General features: G+C 34.1%; 1 protein-coding gene across 2 annotated transcripts in view; it reads left to right on the top strand.

Moving 5' to 3' along the window:
* Nucleotides 1-1,125: 1,125 nt before the first annotated feature.
* Nucleotides 1,126-24,136, top strand: part of LOC149776485 (uncharacterized) — a 150,238-nt gene continuing 127,227 nt past the window's right edge. Inside the window, exons 1-4 of one of the 2 annotated variants that reach the window (XM_089940918.1) lie at nt 1,126-1,206; nt 5,975-6,003; nt 16,086-16,163; nt 21,309-21,447. In XM_089940918.1, the coding sequence (XP_089797044.1) occupies nt 1,150-1,206; nt 5,975-6,003; nt 16,086-16,163; nt 21,309-21,447 (303 nt within the window). In that variant the 5' untranslated portion in view covers nt 1,126-1,149. The remainder of the gene's footprint in view (nt 1,207-5,974; nt 6,004-16,085; nt 16,164-21,308; nt 21,448-24,136) is intronic. The other variant, XM_089940919.1, reaches the window with a different exon arrangement.

Raw genomic sequence — 24,136 nt, 5'->3', positions numbered from 1 at the left:
GGAATCGTGCTATCTTCCATGCAATAAAATCACTACCCGCTTACGATATTTAATTTATAAACATGTCAGTCGAATTAAAATCTGTAGAGAATTACATACGTAGAAGGAAAATTTTGATTTCTAGTCTCCTTTAAAGTCGGCATGATTTAAAAGAACAATTCAACATAAGTTCTAATGAGCTTTTTACCGACATGCAATAAAAATCAACCAAAACCAAACGTGATTTTCGAGACATACAGTGTAATACATAGATACAAATGGACAAACACAGGGTATAACTTTAAATATACACAAGCAAAGCTTTAAAAAAAGCTAGTAATTAAAGTGAAATTAGGTAAATTAAGAACCACAAATTAGGATAAGTTATTTAACTAAAAACAAAAGTTGTGCTACTAAACAATTATAAGTAAACATCTAAATTTAAACTTAAATTAAAGCGCAGAAGCATCAGTTGAGGACTAAAAGACCACTAAGATGCAGATTGTGCTTTACTTAAAAAGAAATACATGTTCTTCACACATCTAGCCGGATGTTCGTGCGCCCACTAAGATCCCCACCCCCCAGTCTGTTTTTCTACTCGTAAATGAAAGAAGGAAAGATATTTCGAATGGCTATTTTTGAGACTCAGGAGAGAAGTAAACTAGACACCACAATGTACCATTGTCGCAAATAAGCGACTCAGCAATGTGGATATTTACTATCAAATTATGGATATTATCCCTACGCTGACTAACTCTAAGGTCACGTATGTACATTAAAAGCATTAAATTAGTTCCAAACACGAGTCCCCATTGCTTTATCAATTTTCATGAACTTCAAACTTAGAAAAAATTTTCAAAACGTGTTTAATATATGTTTTTTGCATAGCGTAAAATTGCATATGCTTAATGGAGTATTTCCTTTGTCAAATCTTCATTTTCGGAGGTGCGTAGTTTTAGCACGTAATAAAACTCTTTAACTTCGGAGATAAGTAAATCCTGCTTGCAGTTCGCAATCCCATAATGCAATTTTTGGAGTGATCGGTTTTTAAAAAAAAACCGGAACTTGTTAAGTTTTATTGGCCTAAATACGCCCAGTTTTTGTTTTTGTTGCATGCATGTTTAACGCCGAGGTTATTCCGATTGATGTTTAAGGTCAGAGGTTAAAGAAATGGCGACAATTGATATGAGAAAGTTGTTTATTTTGGTTTCTTTCACTCCGAAGACTGTAAGTACAAATGTAAATCTTGTAACAATTCTTTTTGTATTCATAGTCTGATCCATTCAGTCATTATCTGCAACCTTGACGGTTGTGAAAAAGTATCTAGTGTCATACATGTAATTTTGTTGTCACCTGACCGTTACGTTGCATGTTCTGACCCAAGGATCAAGCGTTTACCTATTGATTGCATTTCCTTCATGTACATAAATTTCGATGCGAATATGTAAATTATAATAGTATATGCTGTATTCGAAGTAAAAAATTGCTATACATAATAAGAATGGAACCTGTTAACAATTTTAAATGGTCCACATTGTAGATCTCTACTTTACTTCTCATGACATACTGGTGCCACTGCCAGCCTAGTCCTACAACGTAAGACACATCACCCGATATTTTTCTTTGGGGGGGGGGGGATGGATCTTACTGCCTAACTAACGGCGCTGTGTAGCGTGTTTTGATGTCGATTAACGGTGTAACGACGCTTTTCTACAAAGTAAAGTTATACTTTTTTTTTTGTCAGACTTTACTTACCCTGATGTCTTGTCTCTAATAAACTAAAATTCTCACAAAAGAAATGGACCTATTTTCAAGTTTCATTTTTTCATTTGGCTGGGAATACAAAAATTGAGCTAAGTTTAAATATTCTTTAACGAAACGAATACAAATATATTATGCCTATTGGAACTGTAAGCAACGTTTCGTTTTGTTAAAGAAACATATCCCCCATTTGAACCAACTTAAACATACTTTTGCATACCTCAACTACTGTCGCATTGCAACAAATTCAAATGTATGTTAACGGAAACTTGAAATTGCATCCATTTGCTACTGTCATATTGTCATTCCACCAGGATAAAGACTGAAGTAAGTATATTAAATACGCATAAATTAGTGGAAGAATGTCGATATAGGCTACGAAGTGTGTGAGATATTCCTGAAACTTTGACTACTCATTCCGATCTCAACCGACATCAGAACACGCTATGCAAGGTCATTATTTGGATAGTAAGATATAGCACTAAAACAAAAACAACATGTGCTATGTCTTACATTGTAGGACTATTACCAGTCATGTAAAAAAAATCTTGAGATATTGTTGGACTAGTTCACATTGCAGACCAAAATACTGTTGTTATCCTTTACCATTTTTTTTTTGTTTTGTTAAAATTTAGATGTGATTCATTTGACCAGTAATGCAGTATCATGTTTATTCAAGAAATTGGTATCACAGGTAGTCCAACAATGTATGATGCCTACCCAGATATTAGTGGGTTTGTTTTACATTGCTCTCTAGTGTCCAAGTAATGGCTCCATACCTACGATGATATTGATTGGTGGTTATGGGGCTGATATTGCCTGTTCATTGAAACCTACCAATATTGTCTACACACATTGTTGTTCATTTTATACACTTAATGGTATTTCTCGTGGCCATTGAGCTACCATCAGTTGAAGGGTTCTTTTGGTGATATATACATAATATTTCTTGATGAAATTCTGTGTGTAGTGACTTGTAAATCCACATGGAATAGCACAACCCACTTTCCTGTGGCCATTTTGAATTTCACACTAGATATGGCTGTTACCAAGTACCAGACAATGGAACAAGCAGTCAGATTTTCAGGAATATCTCATACACTTAGCAGCCCATATTGACACTTTTGTACGATTGAAGTCATCTCACTTTAGATGGACTTTATTTATTCTGATGTTTTTTTTTCTAAGAAATTCATATTATTACACAGGCAAATGGATATGCTTTCAAGTTCTCGTAACCTAAATTTTAGTTGGCAGGAATGCAATGGAAGCCGGGTAATGCCAAAATTATATTATTTAGCTAGCTTCATTTCATTCAAGATATTTTTGATCCTTTAATCCTTGATTATTTAGGCAGTAAGACTGACCTAAAAACACAAATATTGAGGGGTGGTGTTGTCGTACATAGTAGGACTAGTATGATTTGAACTCGTTAGACCATTAAGTAGAATACCTATCCGTTGTTTGTTGACCTTTTTTTTTAAGTTTCAGACACATGCATACAATGCGGCATTACCCTTAGGTAAGAGTAACATGTGGAGTTCATAAGTCCTCACTAGACAGTCTCCATGCATTACTCTTACCTTGGGGTCAGAAAATTAAAAAAATGGAAATCTACTTGTTAGTCTAAGGCAATAATGTAATGGATTATTATTTTCTGCCCAAACTATTTACTATTCCAGTATTGCTTTGAATTAATTGTTGTTGAGTCAGACTACAAAATGTTTTCTACAGTTTGCTTGTTCTCAAAAAATAACATTTGTCCCCCTCTTCAGATGACAATAATTTTAATAGACAAGGAAATTGTGGAAAACTCCGCAATAAAATATTTAATGCTTGAAGAGTCTACTTTAATAGGTCCATATTCTGTGATCATTATTGACCTCCACTGTCACAGTCTTTTTGTACTGGAATTTGAATATATCCTAGCAACCAGAATGTTCCTCTAGAATGTACTTATATTTTGGACATTTGTCAACAATTTTGCCTGAACAATAAATGCATCAGTGTTTTTGCTGAAGTTCTCCTCTATTCTTCTAAAGTTTCTGTTATGATCTCATGTGGTTTTGATTGGTACCCATGCAAAACCAGTAAGACATTTCTGTTGGCTAATTAAATTGATTAGATTGCTTCTTTGGCTTTGAGCGCACTATATATGTTGCTATCTTTATTCCTTATTTTCTTGGGTCTTTTCTGATGTGCCCTATGGGTACAATGAGAGGATTATTTTGTGTGAACGAAAGATGAAAATAAGGGTCTTTGGCACAAGGGTGCAGACTAGAATGAAGTCTGTGTCATACTGGTGATGGTACACCAGTAATGTCATATAAAATAATAAAGGTGTATGTAATGTCACCCTCTTAGTAAGAGGGTGGTTAATTGGATTTGGCTGGTGTTATCTAGAGGATCATCTCCCTTGATATTATAGCACGGTGGGAGTGGAAGATGGAATTTCAACAGAGAAATGAGCAAGAATACTGGGAAGAAATAATGCAATATGAGCCCTTTTAGACACGAAAAATAAAAAATTTAATCAAAGCAAATTAATAGTGGCAATTCCAATTCAGTCTAAATTATGTCAACAGAATTTAATAGCAGTGTCTAATTTGGATTTATTTCATCATAATAACAAGTGGTGAAAAGAGTGCAATGTCCATGACTGATTGCATCTCCTTTCTTCTGTGACCGTGTATCAACATCTTCCTTTTTCCTCAAGCCTTCCTATTTTCTATGCTTCATCCCTTCCTGGACTTCCTAATCCTTTATTCTGAACTCGTCACTTCTTTTTTCAGACCTCCATCTTTGGACTGGCCTGTCTCTTCCCAGAAAGCTGTTCCTTAATGCTGTTCTTTTTCAGAAATTGTACATTCTAGGACTAAACAAGTCTTTTCTTACAAGACAGCCACCTGGTCCCCTTTCCTTGTTTAAGAAGGAAAGCACTATCCTTTTTAGGCATCCTTGGAGTCAAACTTCTTCTCTCAGGAATTTTAAGACTAAAGAATTTCAGCTAAGGTCGTCACTTTAAATTCACATTATTTTCAAAGTGTACACCTTAATTTACTCTGGCCAATTGTAAGCAGCAGTTCCTAAATTTTTCCTAAGATAATATTTCTTCCATCAGATTTCAGACAGCATAGAATTAATGAAGTAAGGGGCATATCAATTTCCCTTTGAAAATGATAAGTTGACATGGGTTCCTATCATGCAGTTATGGTTGGTAGCTCAAATGTTTACTTTCTCAGAACAGCGTAGCATTACCTTGGTCAATCTCTCTGAGTCATAAATTCTAGCCTGTCAAGTTTTAACACTGACATGCTGGGTGGGTGGGGGGAGAAAATAAGAAATGTTGAGGTGACCCATCATAAAGACTTTTCTGGATTAAATGTGATAAAATTTTAATGCTCAATGTAGTCAACTTTCAGGTCCAATACATTTCAAAATTCGACAGTATACAAAGAACAGGTTCTTGTTCTACGTATCACTAATGACTGATCAGAATACAATAAGTTTGAACATTTATTATTTATATTATAGTGCCCATTACTTGTTTGTTCTAAAGATGTTGTGTATTGGGTCTTTTTGTAGCAGGAAAACAGGAGTAGATATAAGGGAAGCCTGTACATTATTTTTTTTGAAATACATATTGCTTTTTTTTCTGTTTAACCATCAAACTGTATTGTATGGATTAAATAAATCTTTACTTTTAGTATATTTTTGGTTTGGAATACACACACACACATATATAATCTGTTACTGAATGCATGCTTTCTTTTACCTGAAAAAAAGCTTCATTTAATCTTAAATATTATGCATCTGTGGCAATGCATATATATACATACATATATATATATATATATATATATATATGAAAGCATGCAGAATGCATTTCAGTAACATTAAATAGAATAACTAATTGGTTTTATTTATCGTCTTGTCATTGCTTTGTATTAGGAGAACAAGAATAACTTTGTTTGATATAGAATATTCAAAATAGAAAATCCAAACTTTAAACAGATTCATTCAATTAAAGTATATAGTTTTTTTTTTAGTTTTCTTTGGTTTTAACAATCCTCCAGATTTCCAAATGGAGTAAACCTAATTTTTTTAGATGAATTCAAGATATAAAAAAATTTCTTCAAGGCTTCTATCCACATAAGTTCCAATATCTTCATATATATGGTCATTTGTTCATATAGTGATGCTGATTCAGCTTTCATTTTCTTTCATTCCACAGGTATTTGGTTATTACTGCGATTCTGACAGGTGAGTAATGCTTCTTAATGTTGATTCCATGGATTTTACAAATATTCATGATGAGTTATGGTTCTAGCAGTATGAATTATTCAGAATTAGCTTTATGAATTTATCAGAATATTATAATTCAGAGCTTTAGGAATTAGTGCTAATACTCAGATCTGTCAGTGCATAATGTTATTCTACTGCATAGGTGTCAACTTCTCCAGATTACCTGTAATTTTTACGTGATTTTTTCCTTTTTCATCAGTGTACGGCTGTACAACCGTTTTGTATGATTTTTTCATACAATTTTTTTCTTCTCTCGTTATGTTCGCATCAGGGACTCTGAGCATAATTTTTGTTTAGAATGAGAATTCAGTGAAACTAGAGTGGCTGAACAACCAATTCAATCATCGTCAAAAGCGAGCTTTTCCTTTGATAATGAAACGAGTTACATTCATGGTTCAACTCCTGTGTGTGAAGATCTTGTCGTTTATCACTCTGAAATTTGATGCTCAGATTTCTAATATTGACTAACTACCTGTGTAGTAAGTATGTTTTCTTTTTTTATACATTATTTTATTGTTTATACTTATTACTATCAAATGTATCAATTTTCATACTGTGAGATAAAGTCAGTTTGTTGAATTTGTAACAGCATACTAATTAAAAATAAATACTGACTTAAGCACCAGCATTTTATTGTGCTGTTATAGTTTTGAGTTAAGTTTGTCATATACATCATGCATAACAGGAATATGCATTACCATAATGACGGACGTAGTACAGATACTAAGTGACATCATTCTCATGGCTCGAAAATATGTGATGAAACACTGCCAATTTATATCAAATTTGTGACCAAAATTGGCACTTTATATTGCAATTTCATAACTCTTCAAACACCAGATATGCAATTTTAATACAAACGATCAACGGCTTATGAGGTATAAACTTAGACTGCTACTGTGTCAATTTTGTTATTTCTTGATTTTAATTTGTGGAGAGTTCCTGGCGTAATAGCTTGGGGTTTATGGGAAAAAATATAAATTCCCAACACATTTGTAATTGGGAGATCTTCCTATATTTTATGTCAAATCTAAAAATTTTAATTTTTTTTTATATTTCTTTCATCTAGTTAAATATTCCATCCATCAAATGGCTGAGTCTAACTCAAACGCAAGCTTGAAGACACTGACTGAAGTTGTGGCAAATTTCAGGCTGATCAGATTAAAGTCTTCCCTGGCATTGTAGATGTTTTCATGTTAGGATCTTCACATGCTTTTTGTAAAATATGCAGTAAAGACATTAAAGTGGTGGTGTCGAGTATATATGATCTGGAGGAACAATTCAGGACAGAACTGACATGAAAGAAATTTTGAAATGAGGAAGGGAGCATCCAACAAAAGCTTCTTTGCCTAACCAAAGCAGGAAGATGATAGTGTTATAAGTATAAAGAATGAAATAAAGTTTCAGAAATGTAAATAATTATGTAAATATGTGTAGTTCTAAAGCAGTACTATTGATCTTATATAATGTATGAATATATTTTTTTGTGTAAGTTTTTTTAGTGTTTGTAAGGTTTTTATTGGTCTGGCGTACAGGTTTTCATCTCAAAGGGTTGACACCTATGCCACTGGTCTGTGTGGTTCAGTCTAAATCATCAGATTAAACAGGGCTAGAGAATCATAGATGTACGCTATGCCATATGGAAATTGAATGAATCATGCAGTGGAGTAGGGTAGCTAAAATTTCACTATCATGTGGTATTGGTTTAAAACTTAAGTATAGAGTTATCAGCGGTCAACTGATGGTCTTCAATTCAGCAAAGGAGGTCCTAACTATAAATGGCACTGATCTGATTAAGGTGGCACTCTACAGTTTCGTATTTTGCATAGGGTTAGGATTTTAAAGAAAAAGAATTTCCCCGGCTTTCCTCACTGGTTATACTGGCTATTTAAAAAAGACCTTGTATATCTTAGGTATAATTCAAAGAACCTTTAATTCCCTTTATTTTGGTGTGTGATTGATGTGTGTACTGTGGGTTATAGAGTATACAGTTTGACCTTACTTCAGATGTGCACCTTTCAAAAAAGTGCTAGCTCTACTTGGTCATTTTCACTTCAGAGGTAAATTGTATAAAAAAGAGCCGATAACTTTTTTTTACATTTTATATATTTGGTAATTCATTCATTGCACTTTCAGAAGCTGGTATTGTCTAGTCTGGCAAAATTCATTTTCCCTATTTTAATAGCTGCTATGTATAGTGTACTTTAGACTAATTCAGGCTGATTTTTTTAACACAAGGGAGCAGTCATTTTAGTTAGCAGTGTGCTTAAATCATGTAAAATTTCCAAAAGTACAATATCCAAAGAAATATCATCCACATTACATTAATGTAGCATAGAGGTATGCCAACATTCTCTCCATTGTGCATGTTTTAAATGCAAACTACTTCACCTTACATACGTAACTCTCTCAAAAGTACATATTAACTTGTGAGTGCCCCCTAACAATATGGCCCGCAAGGCAGCCATCATGAAATCCTATTATTGCTACTTCGCTGGAATGGAAAGTCTTATTTATTTTTTCAGTGGAAGACTTTTTATGGTGTCCTGAGTTGGTCTTAAATTTTAAAAAATGTGCAGATATGATATCCACTATTGCCAACAGAGTGGCCGTCTTGAAAATCTTGTCGCTACTCCCAGATGGAAAGCACTACCAACATTAAGTTTTTGTTAGATGACTTCTTATAATTTCTAGTTGAAATTAAATGAAAAGTGGTTTATCTGCTGTCCATTATGGCAGCCATCCTGAAAGTCTTGTTATTACTACTCTTAAGTGAAAAGTTATGTTGGCATGTGGTTTTCACTAGAATAATTATCAAGTTGTTCCTGAATTAAAATGGTGCTGATTTGACATCAGATATGGCTTCCATAATGAACACTGAAAATCTTGTCACTAAATTTTTCATAACATGTGGTCATATCACCATGGGGTTTTCACCAAAAGTCTTCGAATTGTGTCCAGTTTGTCAAAATGAATATGATGCCAATCTTACATACAATATGGCTGCCACAGTGGCTGATGGGAGCATTTTAATGCTCATTAGCATATTAGAAATGTTTTCAACACTCGGCAGTTAAAAAGAAGTGGTCTAAGTTTTTGATAATGGAACTTCTTGTAAAATAGTAGACCATTTGTCCTCATTTTCATGAATTTTTCTGCGAAATTTGCCTTGGTAGAAGTTAATTTTGTATGCACATCTAAACAAACCATGCATCTAACCATCTAAGATTTTGATACCCCCCTCCAGTGTATGAACACAGAAGAAGTGATCATAGTCTAAAGTACCAAAATACTTCATTTTGACAGTTTATTTACCAGAAATATCCCCAAAAGTGGACCAGAGGGATAAAATTAAATTGTGCATCAACAAGAACCATCTAGCTTACAAAGTCATGACTCAGAGGTTTTCCATTTAGCCACCTGTATTGCTTGCATGGATGATGTATATTTGGTTTTGATACATGTACTTACAGATTATTTTATAAGACTGAAAATCTAAACTTCATTTTCAGAATTGAATGATTTGGCAAGGTCTGTACATTCAGGCATTTATAATGCATTTTCATGCTCAACACTGTGTGTTGTAATCAAACAGTGAAATTTCAGTTATTCAGTTATTGCTACTGCTCATTAGAGGTAAAATGATATACCTGTGCAGCATATTGATAGATTTATGATACAAAGACAACAATACAACACACTATCTTAGTGTCTCCCCTAGGGGTGAAAGATTGAGAGTGAAAAAAATCCCCTTAGTGTCGGAATTGAGGGTCAGACTGCATCAAAGAAAACCCTTTGGCTTCAAAACTGGGGTTCAAATTAAAATGTTGGGGGTCTCTGAAGCACAAATTAGGGTAAAAGGGAAACACTGACTATCGATATACTTGATGGTCTTTCCATCGTAAGATAATATGTCATTGGTAGGTGGTGCCCTTTTATGTATGTTGACATACTGGTTTTATTTCCAGTATGCAGATTACAGACCGACACATACTTTCAAACAGACTACCTGTTAGTTGTCAGTGAGTTTTATTCATCGTTTTAGTCCATTTATGGCAGGCTCCACTTGATAAGAGAGAAGACTAGATTTAGCCACCATGCCCTTGGTTTAGCACTGCATGAAAGCCTTAAAAACATATTATTATCAGTGTCTTGTCTCCTTCAAACTTGGAAGGCATTTTGTTGTTATCTTCGCTACTAAAGAAATAATTCCATTTCCCCATGCAGAGAAAACCTAATTTAGAACAAGTCCAGGTGTGGGAGTGGGGATGAATACCAACATTATCAGTAACATTTTACTTCATGCAAAGAGAGAAAAAACAGCTGCCATAGCCACAAGTACTTGTTTTTGTTAGTGAAAAAGGAGAACTACAGCACCTAAGTCTAACACCCACTCCCATTCTTTGAAAAAATAATAAAAAAGTTATGTAAACAAACTCATGATGTTTGAAATCTGCCTCCTCACCAATTCTGTGCAAATTTTATTTGTCCCAGCAGTTTATTCAGCCACTGATTAAATATATCTGCATAAAAAGAGTACATTTTCATATTTGCAGGAGTTCTTGTACATGACTGCTCACCAAATGCACAAATTCGACCAAAATATACAATATACAGATCAGTTAGAAACTTTGTGTAAAAATGGCTATTAAATGATGAGTAATGTATTTTTTTATACACATGGAACACATTTAGAATGTCTCCTTTACATTGAGCATGTGGTTAAGATAAGATAATTAGCATGAAACTGGTTGGGGAAGGCAGATTATGAATATCACTTTGTGTTTGTAGAAGGCAAGTGTTCACAATAGTATTTTTAGTTTTTACTAACAATAATGAATGCCTGTGCCTGCAACAGCTGTCTTAGATAAATTCTGAATTTAAAGAATAACATGGTAAACAACTAATAATTATTCATGAATGTGTAGGATTAAATTAGCTTGCATATGGTAAGTATTGTTTTGTATTGATTCTCCACATCTTGTATCGATATGTTTATTGGTGCAGCAAAACTATTGATGCATCGATATATCAGTGAATCGTTTCATCCCTGTTGCTCATAAATGGAAGATCACATCAACATGAGGTTTTCAATGAAAGACTCCTTGTAATGCCTTGTTGTTCCCAAATGAAAATGGTACTGCATGCTGTATGCACCTCCAATATGGCCACCATAGTGGCCATCATGAAAATGTTATGATCACTAATCCTCCTGAGTGGATGGTATGTATCAGCATATGGTTGTACTAAATGACTTAGGATGTCTGGTTGGTTTTGAATGAAAGTGGTGCTGCTCAGACATCCAGTATGGTCATCACAGTGGCCATCTTGGAAATCATGTTATCACTAATCCACTGGATTGAATGGTCATATGGGTTTTCACAGAAAAACTTTGTGCACTGTCTAGTTTGTCATATGTGTAAATGGTGTCAATCTGACTTTCATTATGGCCAACTTGAAAAGTTTGTTTGAAAATCATAATATCAATGAGGAATATCAACTGTGATGGTTTTAACACTCGGCAGTTAAAATGAAGAAACATCGTTTTTTGTCATTAGACTGCTAGTTGTTCAACAAGTATAATTTGGACACAAAATTTCAGGGTTATAGTGTAGGTGGTTTATATCCTGATTTGCAGAAATTTTGATATGGCTAAAGCAAAATTAGCTTTTTCTCACATACATGTGGAGACTGTCTTTCAGCCATAACAGTATCATTTCGCCAGATATACTGTTAGAAAATTAACATCTAGATCATGCAAGATATACAGCAATCCATCGCTGTAAGGCTGTTTGGTATAATACCATTCCTGTTATAAAGGTAGATGTGGGCATATATCTCATTTAATCATGTAGTGATATTGTATTGATGATGTATTTAAGGTAGTCACATTATAAGGTTGTATACTGCATAGCTCCCCTGGACAGTTATAATGTGGGTGTACCATGTAATATAATTCATTTTAAGTCAGTCTCGCTATAAGGACATTAGGATTACAGTATTAATACATGTATATTTCATTTTAAGGTAATCACATTATAAGACATTACACCACTTGGATCCCATGGAGGGAGTTATAATGTTTGAGTACTTCATGGTATATTTCATTATAAAGCAGTCTCACTATATTGCAGTATACTGCATGGTTCCCATGGACAACATTATAATGAGGGAGTGATGTATCAAACTGACTATGAACAATGTTTTAGCAGCACTGTAAAATAAAGTGGAAGAGTAAGAAATTTAAAAAATATTATTCAGGTCAAGATTGTATTTTATCAAACACAAAATAAAGAACTAGAATGTTACTTCATATGCTCCATTATTTCTTAGACTGTCTTATCTCCTTAAAAGTATTTCTTAGAATATAATTGTATTCTCCATTTGTGTTGTATTATGCATAGTTTTTGGCTGTATTGGTCATATACTTAAAGAACTTGTACTAATTCCTTTTTGTCTTTTGGCTGTCCATTAGAACAAGTTTTTTGTCACCTGTTTTAAACTTCTTTGATGGTTACCATGAAACCTCACACACACACACACACACAAATGTGATGGCTATCTTGAAAATCTTGCTATCACTACAACTCCCATCTGAACAGATGGTCATATCACTTCTAATGTCTTTTTGTTCCTAAATAAAAATGGTATGATCTGAAATCCTAAATGGCAGTCAGTTTGAAAATTGTAATATTGTTCCTTACTAAGACAAACTTATTTGATGTCAGGCTAGTTGTAAGCAAAATGTTTCCTTTATGACATTATGTAAAATTTCTTTAATTTGTAGTCAATTATCAGCAAAACGTTTCTTATCAGACCTCCAGTTTCAAGGTCATCTTTTAAATCTTGTTGTTGCTGCTTCTCTTGGATTGAAAGTCATTGGAGATCTTCACTAAATGAATTCTTGGATTGAAAGTCATTTGAGATCTTCACTAAATGAATTCTTGGGTTGAAAGTCATTTGAGATCTTCACTAAATGAATTCTTGGATTGATAGTCATTTGAGATCTTCACTAAATGAATTCTTGGATTGAAAGTCATTTCAGATTTTCATTAAATGAATTCTTGGACTAAAAGTCATTTCAGATCTTCACTAAATGAATTCTTGGATTGTTAGTCATTTGAGGTCTTCACTAAATGAATTCTTGGATTGATAGTCATTTGAGGTCTTCACTAAATGAATTCTTGGATTGATAGTCATTTGAGATCTTCACTGAATGAATTCATGGATTGATAGTCATTTGAGATCTTCAGTAAATGAATTCTTGGATGGATAGTCATTTGAGATCTTCGGTTCTAAATGAAAGTGCTGTTGATGATACCCTCAAACTCATATATATCTACTTTCTGAATGCATGGTCCTTTAGACATGGGGTTTAAACTGAGAAACTTCTTATCATATCTAATTGGTCCTAAATAAATTAGTGATGGTCCATGGGCCATCTTAAAAATCATTGCCACTGTTGGCCATAAATGAAATGATGGCAGTGTGACAGCCCAAAATTTAAAAATCATTGCCACTGTTGGCCATAAATGAAATGATGGCATTGTGACAGCCCAAAATTTAAAAGATCTCATAACAGCTATTTCACCTAAACAGAAGGCTATATCAACATTTAAATTAAAAATAATAGATATAAAAAAATTGTGAAATGTATAGTTATTCTTATTTTTAGATGAGGCTCATCTGACTTCCAAAATGGCCATCCTGAAAATTGCTGTATGGCTTTTTTCTTCTCAATAGGTGGTCTTATTGATGTGTAATTTTCACTAGAAGCACCTTTATAGTGACATAAATGAACTGCCCGTTTCATCTCGAACAGTAGTGACCATCTCAAAGATCTTGTTATCACTGTTATTCTTGTATGAATGGGGACATTGACATGGGGTTTTCACTAAAATACTTCTTGCAATATTTAATTTATTCTGAATGAAAATGATGATCTCACCACCAACATATCCACACTTTGGTTAAGTTTTGAAAACTAGAGTTAAATGACATTGGGGTCAAGTCAAATGTCATAGTTTGCACTTGTAACTACCATTTTTCATCACTAGGTGCTCAGCATTAAGATGTTAGTGTTAGGACTGGTCGGCCTTGTGTCAGGCTAATGTAACTGGGTGGGACATCATGCTACATTATCTGCAGCATGATGCCCCAGTGCTAGACATCACTACAAACTGCCACACTGCAGACATTATAGTGATATGACTGAAAAATTGTTAAAGCTACGTTAAAAATCTAAATCACACACACACCTACCATTTTATTTAATGACCCCACTCCCAAGAACCACCACCCTCTATTACCATGCTGTATTGAAATCATTGAACATTATCATCTTAATTGTATTATGTGTAAATAAGTTTTTGGTGGTTTTGCATACAATTGTACCAGACTCAAGCTGAACTTCAGATGATAGTGGGTGCTATTTTTGCAGTCCATATTCAAACTTAGTATGAACAAAAAAACATTCTTTCAGTGATGTTGTTGAACGTTGTCTACAGAAGGCAGTAGTGCTGTCTTGTTCAGCACTATTTTAAAAAATTCTCCGTGAAGTCATTTATACTGAAAATGGCAGATACATTTGGCTTAATTAATTTATTTTGGTAGCATTGATTGACATGAAGTTTATTCATTGACCCAGTTCTATACGATGTACTTTATGAACCTGTCTTTTTAATCTGCTTGACAGTTGCAAGAAATATTGATGTCGTGAGCAATGTGATTATTAATGATTTACAAGAAATATTGATGTCGTGAGCAATGTGATTATTAATGATTTACAAGAAATATTGATGTCGTGAGCAATGTGATTATTAATGATTTACAAGAAATATTGATGTCGTGAGCAATGTGATTATTAATGATTTACAAGAAATATTGATGTCGTGAGCAATGTGATTATTAATGATTTACAAGAAATATTGATGTCGTGAGCAATGTGATTATTAATGATTTACAAGAAATATTGATGTCGTGAGCAATGTGATTATTAATGATTTACAAGAAATATTGATGTCGTGAGCAATGTGATTATTAATGATTTACAAGAAATATTGATGTTGTGAGCAATGTGATTATTAATAAGTTGCAAGTAATATTGATGTCGTGAGCAATGTGATTATTAATAAGTCGCAAGAAATACTGATGTCTTGAGCAATGTGATTATTAATGATTTACAAGAAATATTGATGTCGTGAGCAATGTGATTATTAATGATTTACAAGAAATATTGATGTCGTGAGCAATGTGATTATTAATAAGTTGCAAGAAATATTGATGTCGTGAGCAATGTGATTATTAATAAGTCGCAAGAAATACTGATGTTGTGAGCAATGTGATTATTAATGATTTACAAGAAATATTGATGTCATGAGCAGTGTGATTATTAATGATTTACAAGAAATATTGATGTCATGAGCAATGTGATTATTAATGATTTACAAGAAATATTGATGTTGTGAGCAATGTGATTATTAATGATTTTGATTATCTTGTAAGAGAAAAGTGACTATTATTAATTGACATTTTGATGTATCTTGTGAGAGAAATGTGACTTTGATTAATTAAGATTATCATTATATTGTAAGTGGGAGATTGAATTTAAGGTGATTAAGCAAGTTTAAATTTGTTCCCTTGGTGACTCATTCAGTGTTGCATAATTTACAATTTACCTTGTTTGTTTCTTTGCAGAAAGGCTGCCAAAACAAACAAACAATTCTGATTTAAATGATCCATATATATATTTTCATGCATGTCTGAGCCACCATGTTCACAAGAAATCCATGTACCTGTACATGCATAACAAAATATTTTTGTTATGGCTTTTGACCTGGAACCTGATATCAGGACTAAAATAAATAATACCAATAATGGTTTACCACCCAAAAGATACATTATTAGCTAACAAATTCCTGGTAATTGTTTAATTGTATAAAATTAAAAATATAATAACATAAAAACAACTTGACCAATTGACCAACTCTGAGAAAATAAGCTATATTATTGAATGTGGTGGTTTTTCTTGTATTTTCCAGATGTTTAGAGGATGAATACTGCTGCGGGGAAAATATTTGTTGTGTCTCGTACAAGGTCTGGGAGCTCTGGTATTTTTGGTAAGAACACATTTTGCTGTTTATGTTGCACTGTAAACAAATGCTTGAATTTTTGTACAAATTGATTAGTAAAGGGTTACATGATTACTCCTTTGTTTTGTAAATGTTTATACACTGTTTCTACCTCATCTGGCCTTTAAGATCAAGTGAATATGGTACTTTGTTATAATGTAACATAGTTTGATTCAGTATGCATTGTTGTTGTGGGGTTTAATGTCACTTCTCAGTAAAAGATAGGTTGTACATTGCAGCCAGTAGGGAAAACCCTGATAAGAACCACTGACCCACAGGAAGCTACTGGCAGCTCTCTCACTATGGGGTTATGTATTGCACAGAGATATGGTCTGTTCATGGTTGCTTTTTATAACTACTACTCCAAAACCACTTCAGATAATTTATCAAATTTGAATGAAAGCATTCTGGCCTGTCCACTTCAAATAATGTAATACACCATCAGGTATGATTGCCATTACTGAAAATACAAAACCTTGGAATGACTTTTCAAAAACTACAAAACAGAATTTGGCCGTGTTAGACACAAACAATCCTGGCATTAAGGTCTTTCAGACTTGTTCGGATGATGCTGATATGCCATCAAGTATGGTCATCATTACTGAATAATGACAAACTTGAAATGACTTCATTAAAATAAAAATTACAGAACAAAATTTGAACGTATTTGACAAAAAGGGTAGATAGGTTGTTAAAATTTGTTAAAATGACACTGAATCACTGTCACATGGCTGCCATTAGTAACAGTAGAGAAAACTTTAAATTTTGCTTGTTCTAACTTGACCAAATTTGACAGCATTCGGATAATAAGGGCTTTAAAATTTATTGAAATTAGGCCAGTTTGTGATCCAATATGGCCACCATTATTAAAACTAGAAAGCTCTCTATGTGACTTCTTTTCAGAAACTTTTGGACAGATTTTTACCAATTTTACAGAAAATATTCTGGTCTGAAGGTTGATACTTTTATGCTAGTACCAACACTTGAAAAGCCATTCAAAAGTTCTTTTAAGACACCACTTAACATACTTTGATCAAATGTGACAAAGTTTCCTGTCATGAATGCCCTTCAGATTTATGAAACAAATAATGATCTGTCATCAAATATGGATGCCATTTATAAAACACCCTGGCACATGGGTCTTTTAGAATTTTACAAATGATGGTGATCTGCCATTAAATATGATGAAGATACAAAATCTAGAAAAATCTTGAACAGTTTGTTTTCATAATATATATGTAGTAAACAACACTGGAAGCAGTTTTAACTGAAAACATCCTAATGACCCAGATTTCTTGTTAGAGTAAAGCAGGGGAAGCAACCTATTATCAAGACTATTTAGAATCGCAGGTTTTAGTTACAGTATAATTATGTAAAGGTCTTCTTGCATAATACAATTTAAAACAACCCTAACTATGGCCATGGCCACCCAGTTTTTATAGCCAGAACCCACTGGCATCAATGAGTTTGTGTTCAAAAGTACTCTTTTAGGATGGCCACTGCTCTAATGTGACCTTTGCCCACTATTTTACTTATAGTGAAAAAATGTCAGATGTACCTCTCACAAGCATCCACATTTTTTTCCATCACACTGATAAAGAACCTAAGCTGAGAAGTGCAGTTTTGATCAGTGCAAGTTATCAAGAAAATGATATGATAGCCTTTGTGGTTTCCCTTAGATGTCATTTTTTTTCCCATTATCAAGATTACAAGATAGTAACAATAGAGAAGCACTTTATTGATCAGCACAAATTAGTGACATAATCTAGATATGACAGCCTTTTTGTTTTCTCTCATCCGGAGAAAAGAAACTTACACAACAGGGTACCAGACCTAGAGCATTTCATTTGAAAGCTACAAATGGTCACAAATGAACAGTGGTATAGTTTGCAACAAAGGAAAGGTAATTTTGAAAAGTTCATCATGTCCTTATGGAAAGGAAAACTTTTTAATGTTGAACAAACAGCAAAAGTACTTAAATTAAAAAAAAAAGGGGTGAGTTCAAATTTCTTTGGTGAGAAATCTAATTGTAGAAAGATAAAGAAAGCATCATAAAAGAGAAGTAAATATTCTGCAGAAGTGGGAACATATAGTGGATGAAGAAAATAAGGTTTAAATGCCAAGATTTTCAAATGGTTTTGCACTGCATGTGACAACAACATTCCACTCACAGGTCAGATGATTAAAGAAATGCCAACATTTTATCAGTTGATATGGGATATGACAACTTTGCTGCAAGTAATGGGTGATTATACAGATTTTACACACAATGTTAAGTGTTCTGTTGTTGGTGGAGAATCAGCAGTGAAGTTGTGGAGGATTGGGGTAAAAGATGGAATGGTTTATGCAGGAGATATAACAGCCAGAATATCTTTAATTGTGATAAGACTGGAGTGTTTTTGAGAATGTTATCAACAAGGACACTGATATAAAAAATGACAACACAGGTAAAGGTTTGATAAAAAGCAAATGAGACATTTACAGTTTTCCACTCTTAGAAGTTCTTCTGGTGAGAAACTGAGACCATTGGTGATTGGAAAATAACAGATACAATTTGAGAGTAACATAAAAAGGCAAACAAAAGCATGGATGATGGGACTGTTATTTGAGTAACGGGACTTGGAAAAAAATACAGAACAGAATGATCTAGCATACCAGAAACTAGATTCTTCAAACATGAAGCATTTTCTTACCCCTCCCCACCTCAAAGTACAAGTTGAAAACAGTACATTACATTACATAGTGCATGATTGCATTCCAGAGAAATAATGAATTATGACTTAGAAATTGTAGACATAATTACAAAAACTTAAGATTTCTCCAAAAAGACAAAGAAATGTCATGGGAATCATGAGACAAAAAAAAGTTATAAATTTTTTGTGCCAAAGGATTCTTAAGAACTTTTGTGTTTAAATTGTTCATCAGTGACAGATAATGTGAATTCAAATATTAAAATAATTGTAAGAACGTCCTCATCCATCTATCCTTGATAAAATTTATCGTCACTTCTCTTTGCATACTTCAAGGTTTTTGGAAATGATGCTTTCTAGGCTCAGTATGGCTTTGCTATAAATACACATCAAGGTCTTACTTTTTTCCACTGGTCCATTTTGGGGAAAATGCATTGAAAACCTGTCAAGAAAAGAGTATTGTGATAAGTAAATTTAATGTCACTTCCTCTCCCACATCATTTGGAGGACAACATTGAAATTTTTTATATGTGCTTATTGATACACATTAAGATTTTTATCTTTTTTCCTTCTTTCACTTTTTCCACTGCTTGATATCTTGAGATAATGTCAAAAAGGGGATTTTTGGTAGTTTCAATATGATACACTGGCTGGAAGATTATAAACTTTGTAGTCTTTATGGGGTTCTGTACATGTTACTTTTTCAGTCCTGGGACGTTTGACAAGATCATGAAAAGTTGAATTTTAAGTGTAAAGCTTGACTTAACCTCCCATGGTCTGCTTAAAACTTATTTTCATTATTCCAGCACTTTAGCAAACAGTGTGGATAATATTGTCACTGGACCCATGTTTCAATATGTTTGTCAGTTAAGTCTGTTCATCAGTGGCAGAGCTCGTTGCTTCCGACATGTGGTTTAAAGCATGTCAGTGAAACAATGAATTTGTGATTATGTTATTGATGTTGATGTGGAATAAGATTTTACTCTTTCTGAGGTCCATTTTAGGGAAAATGTCCTTAAAATCTATCCAAAAATAGGGCATTAGAATTCAGTATGTTATCACTATCTGGCTGATTTTATTGAAACTTTGTAGGCTAAATGTGTGGTAGGTGCCAATTTGCAACACGCTTTGGTTTATCCCATTGGCCCATTCTTGCAGACATTTTGTGACAATTTTTAAAAGAAGGGAATATTTTGGGTATTCTGTTCTTTTGACACTCTTTCCTGCTTGGAAGATTTTATTGAAAGTATTTTAGATTCGATATCTGATTGGTGTAGAGTGCGGTGGTAGGGTTAGCCTTTTTTCCTGTGGCCTATATTTTGGGACATCTTTTAGTTTCTGTTAGTATGCCCATGCATCAAAGCTTGCCATCACTTCACACACATTGCTTGGAGGTTTTTAATGCAATATTGAATACTAGATATGTGGTGAGTGTAGACGCTCAGTATAATTTTGCATTTTTTCCTAAGGACCATTTTTTCGGGGATGTGGGTGGGGCTGCATCAGAATAAACAGAGCTGTGGCTTGCAGATATGCACAATTTTTTTACATTTGTTTTAGATTTTGACCAATAATTTATCAGAAATGGACATGAATAATACATTATTCATTAGACCCTGTTCGAGGGCAGAGGGTAAACAGCATAATTATGCTTAGTTGTAGGTCCTTTAAAAAAAACACAAGTATTCCAAGATCCTCATTATGCCATGTGACAATAGTATTTACAAAGTTAATGAACCATTGGTAAAACAGCTGAGAATAAAGGGTAAAGGGAAAATGTTCCCAAAGTGGCTTCACATTTTAGCTCTGATCATGGTGATGCCATTAGACCACAGAATGTCACAGTCATTGTATAGTTCTCACAGTGAGCTTGCTATTTGGAAACAATCTACATTTAAACCTGTCTTGAAAGACCACTGCTATGAAAGACCACTTGTCTTGAGAGACCATGTCTGCAAAGCACAGATTGATGATTATATAGTATTATAACCTGTAATGAGAGACCACCTGTCTTCAGAGATTATAATTTTGGGCAGCAGGGGTGGTCCTTCAAGACAGGTTCTGTTTTATTAAGATTGAAAGCTTAATGGAGAATGCACAGTAATACTACCTGCATGAAATGCAGCATGTACAGTTAGATTGAATCAGTTTTTCTTCCTTTGTAATTAATTCATCTGATTTATATTCAGATAGAAAAATGGCCACAAAGGTAAGCAAATAATGGTGAACATAATCTTCAAAGTGTAGGTGTTTCTTTATTGTTATAAAATAAGAAACACTGCAATACCACCCAGTTTAGAGGCCACATATATGAATGGAGAAAAGTGTCTGAAATTGAAGTTCCCCCTCCCCCAACTCCATATATGGTCTCATATAGTAATGTTGGTTGTAGGAAGAAGTGATTTTGTTGCACTTGCATTTTAAAAAAATATTTTCAATCCAGGTTTGGTATTGTTTTGTGCATCGTGATGCTGTCTTTCTGCATATGTTTCTGGCGACAGCGATCCAGGGCCTATTACATCCTCTTTAGAACACCTGCACCATACAGTCCACTCACTACTGAGGGAGAGAGGGGATACACGGTAAGTAGGACCCACCTTTGGATCAGCAATGATAATACAAGCCCAAAGATTTTCCTTCTTGGACCAAATGCAAACCACATTCCAGATCTAAACCCTTTGTGCATTTTGATAATTTATGAAATTGTAACAAAAAGTTCACTCTTCATTTTATGCAAAGAAATCAATAAAATAATATTATATGAAAGAAAACTAATCAAATAACATTATGCAAAAAAAACCAATGAAATATTGTTATGCAAAGAAAACAATGAAAATATATTATGCAAAATAAAACAATGAAATAACTGAACATGAATTGAAATAATACTGATCATGCAATGAAATAACTGATCATGAATTGAAATAACACTGATCATGAATTGAAATAATACTGATCATGCAGTGAAATAACTGATCATGAATTGAAACAACACTGATCATGCAATGAAATAACTGATCATGAATTGAAATAACACTGATCATGAATTGAAATAATACTGATCATGCAATGAAATAATACTGATCATGCAATGAAATAACACTGATGCAATACTTGGGAATAGTTTGAGGATCAAACGTTTTAAAAAAATGTTTTAGAAGGAAAGGAATATCGAGCCACAGATATGAATTATCTTGTTTTTCTAGCTGACCATGGTAAAAGGTTGTTAAAGCAGTAACTTTGACATCTATGTCCATGTTCATCCATATATCTAGCCATACCCTGACATCAGTGTACATGTTCATCCATACATCAAGCCATACCCTGACATCAGTGTACATGTTCATCTATACATCCAGTCATACCCTGACATCAGTGTACATGTTCATCCATACATCCAGCCATACCCTGACATCAGTGTACATGTTCATCTAGACATCCAGTCATACCCTGACATCAGTGTACATGTTCATCCATACATCCAGCCATACCCTGACATCAGTGTACATGTTCATCCATACATCCAGCCATACCCTGACATCTATGTCCATGTTCATCCATACATCCAGCCATACCCTGACATCAGTGTACATGTTCATCCATCCATTCAGCCATACTCTGTCATCAGTGTACATGTTCATCCATACATTCAGCCATACCCTGACATCAGTGTACATGTTCATCCATCCATTCAGCTATACCCTGTCATCAGTGTACATTTTCATCCATACATTCAGCCATACCCTGACATCAGTGTACATGTTCATCCATCCATTCAGCCATACCCTGTCATCAGTGTACATGTTCATCCATCCATTCAGCCATACCCTGTCATCAGTGTACATGTTCATCCATACATTCAGCCATACCCTGACATCAGTGTACATGTTCATCCATACATCCAGCCATACCCTGTCATCAGTGTACATGTTCATCCATACATTCAGCCATACCCTGACATCAGTGTACATGTTCATCCATACATCTAGCCATACCCTGTCATCAGTGTACACGTTCATCCATCCATACATTCAGCCATACCCTAGTTTTTAGCTCAGCTAGTCAGATAACAGAAGAACTTATGGGATGATATGTCTGTCTTATTGCTACACCTCTTAAACTTCTTGGAGGATTGCCATGAAACTGTACACACATTCATCCTATGGTCTAATTGGTCCCAGATGAAAATGGTACCTCACAGACATCCAGTATGGCCATCACATCAGCCATCTTGAAAATCTTGTCATTACTCCACCAGAATGGAAAGTCACATTGACATGGAATTGTCCCCATAAAGATGCCTAATGAGATCTACTTGTAAAAATGATGAATGACGACAACAAAAACCAATATTAAAATAAACATTCCCAAATTCATGTAAACATGAATTACGATGTAAAGATTCTGATATATAAATATATGTATTATAATATTGTTAAAAGATATATAATTGTTAAAAATATAGTGTGAGATTTGTTATATGAACATCATTTTCTCAAAAATAGGCCAAAATTCTATTGTTTTGTAAATCATGATAATGTTTCTTAACTGAGTTCCCATAAAAACACTTCTGTTCATATTGTGCAAGTTTAAACATATCAGAAAATGTGATCACTGTCAGTGGACTGACTTGGTGTGAATTTAATGAGAGGGCAGATAATATTATTTCATCGATTGTTTGTTCTAGTTGAAAATTTTGATAACAGAAGGTTTTAAATTCTGCAGTTAAATTCTTTATTATCATTGAAGAATCATAAACTGGAAAATGTCTCAAGAGCAGTCAAGTCAAACCTGTAACAGCAGTGTGCATACTGAAGTATAGATACATGTACACAAATAAAGGACAATGTTGTCAGTGGTGACATAAATTACCCTATATACTGGGGCCCCGAGTGGCCGAGTGGTCTAAAGCGCTCACCGTTCCGGATCACTGCAATCTCACCTCTGCCTGTGTGGGTTCGAGTCCAAGGCGCGGCTAGCGTGGGTACATGGGAAAGCCTGCCAGTAGCTTCTCGTGGGTCGGTGGTTCTTCCCTGGGTTTTCCAGGGTTCTTCCTCCACCAGTTATACTGGCCGCCATGTATAGCCTATCTTGTGCTGAAAAATGGCATTAAACCCGAGAACAACAACATCAACCATATATACTTGTGTACATTTGGGGGTCCAACTGTAAACTGAATAGACTCACATGTGCCATTGCATGATGCAATGGCAAGTCTGGATCTATATGGTTTGTTAGGAGCAGTCAGCAGAACAAATAACAGATCAGGGT

This window comes from Sinohyriopsis cumingii, chromosome 18 (assembly GCF_028554795.1).
Source record: "Sinohyriopsis cumingii isolate HCF-2022 chromosome 18, ASM2855479v2, whole genome shotgun sequence".
In the NCBI taxonomy this organism is placed as follows: Eukaryota; Metazoa; Mollusca; class Bivalvia; order Unionida; family Unionidae; genus Sinohyriopsis; species Sinohyriopsis cumingii.
The sequence above is the reverse complement of the archived record's forward strand: the minus strand, read 5'-3'. Positions and strand labels throughout refer to the sequence as shown.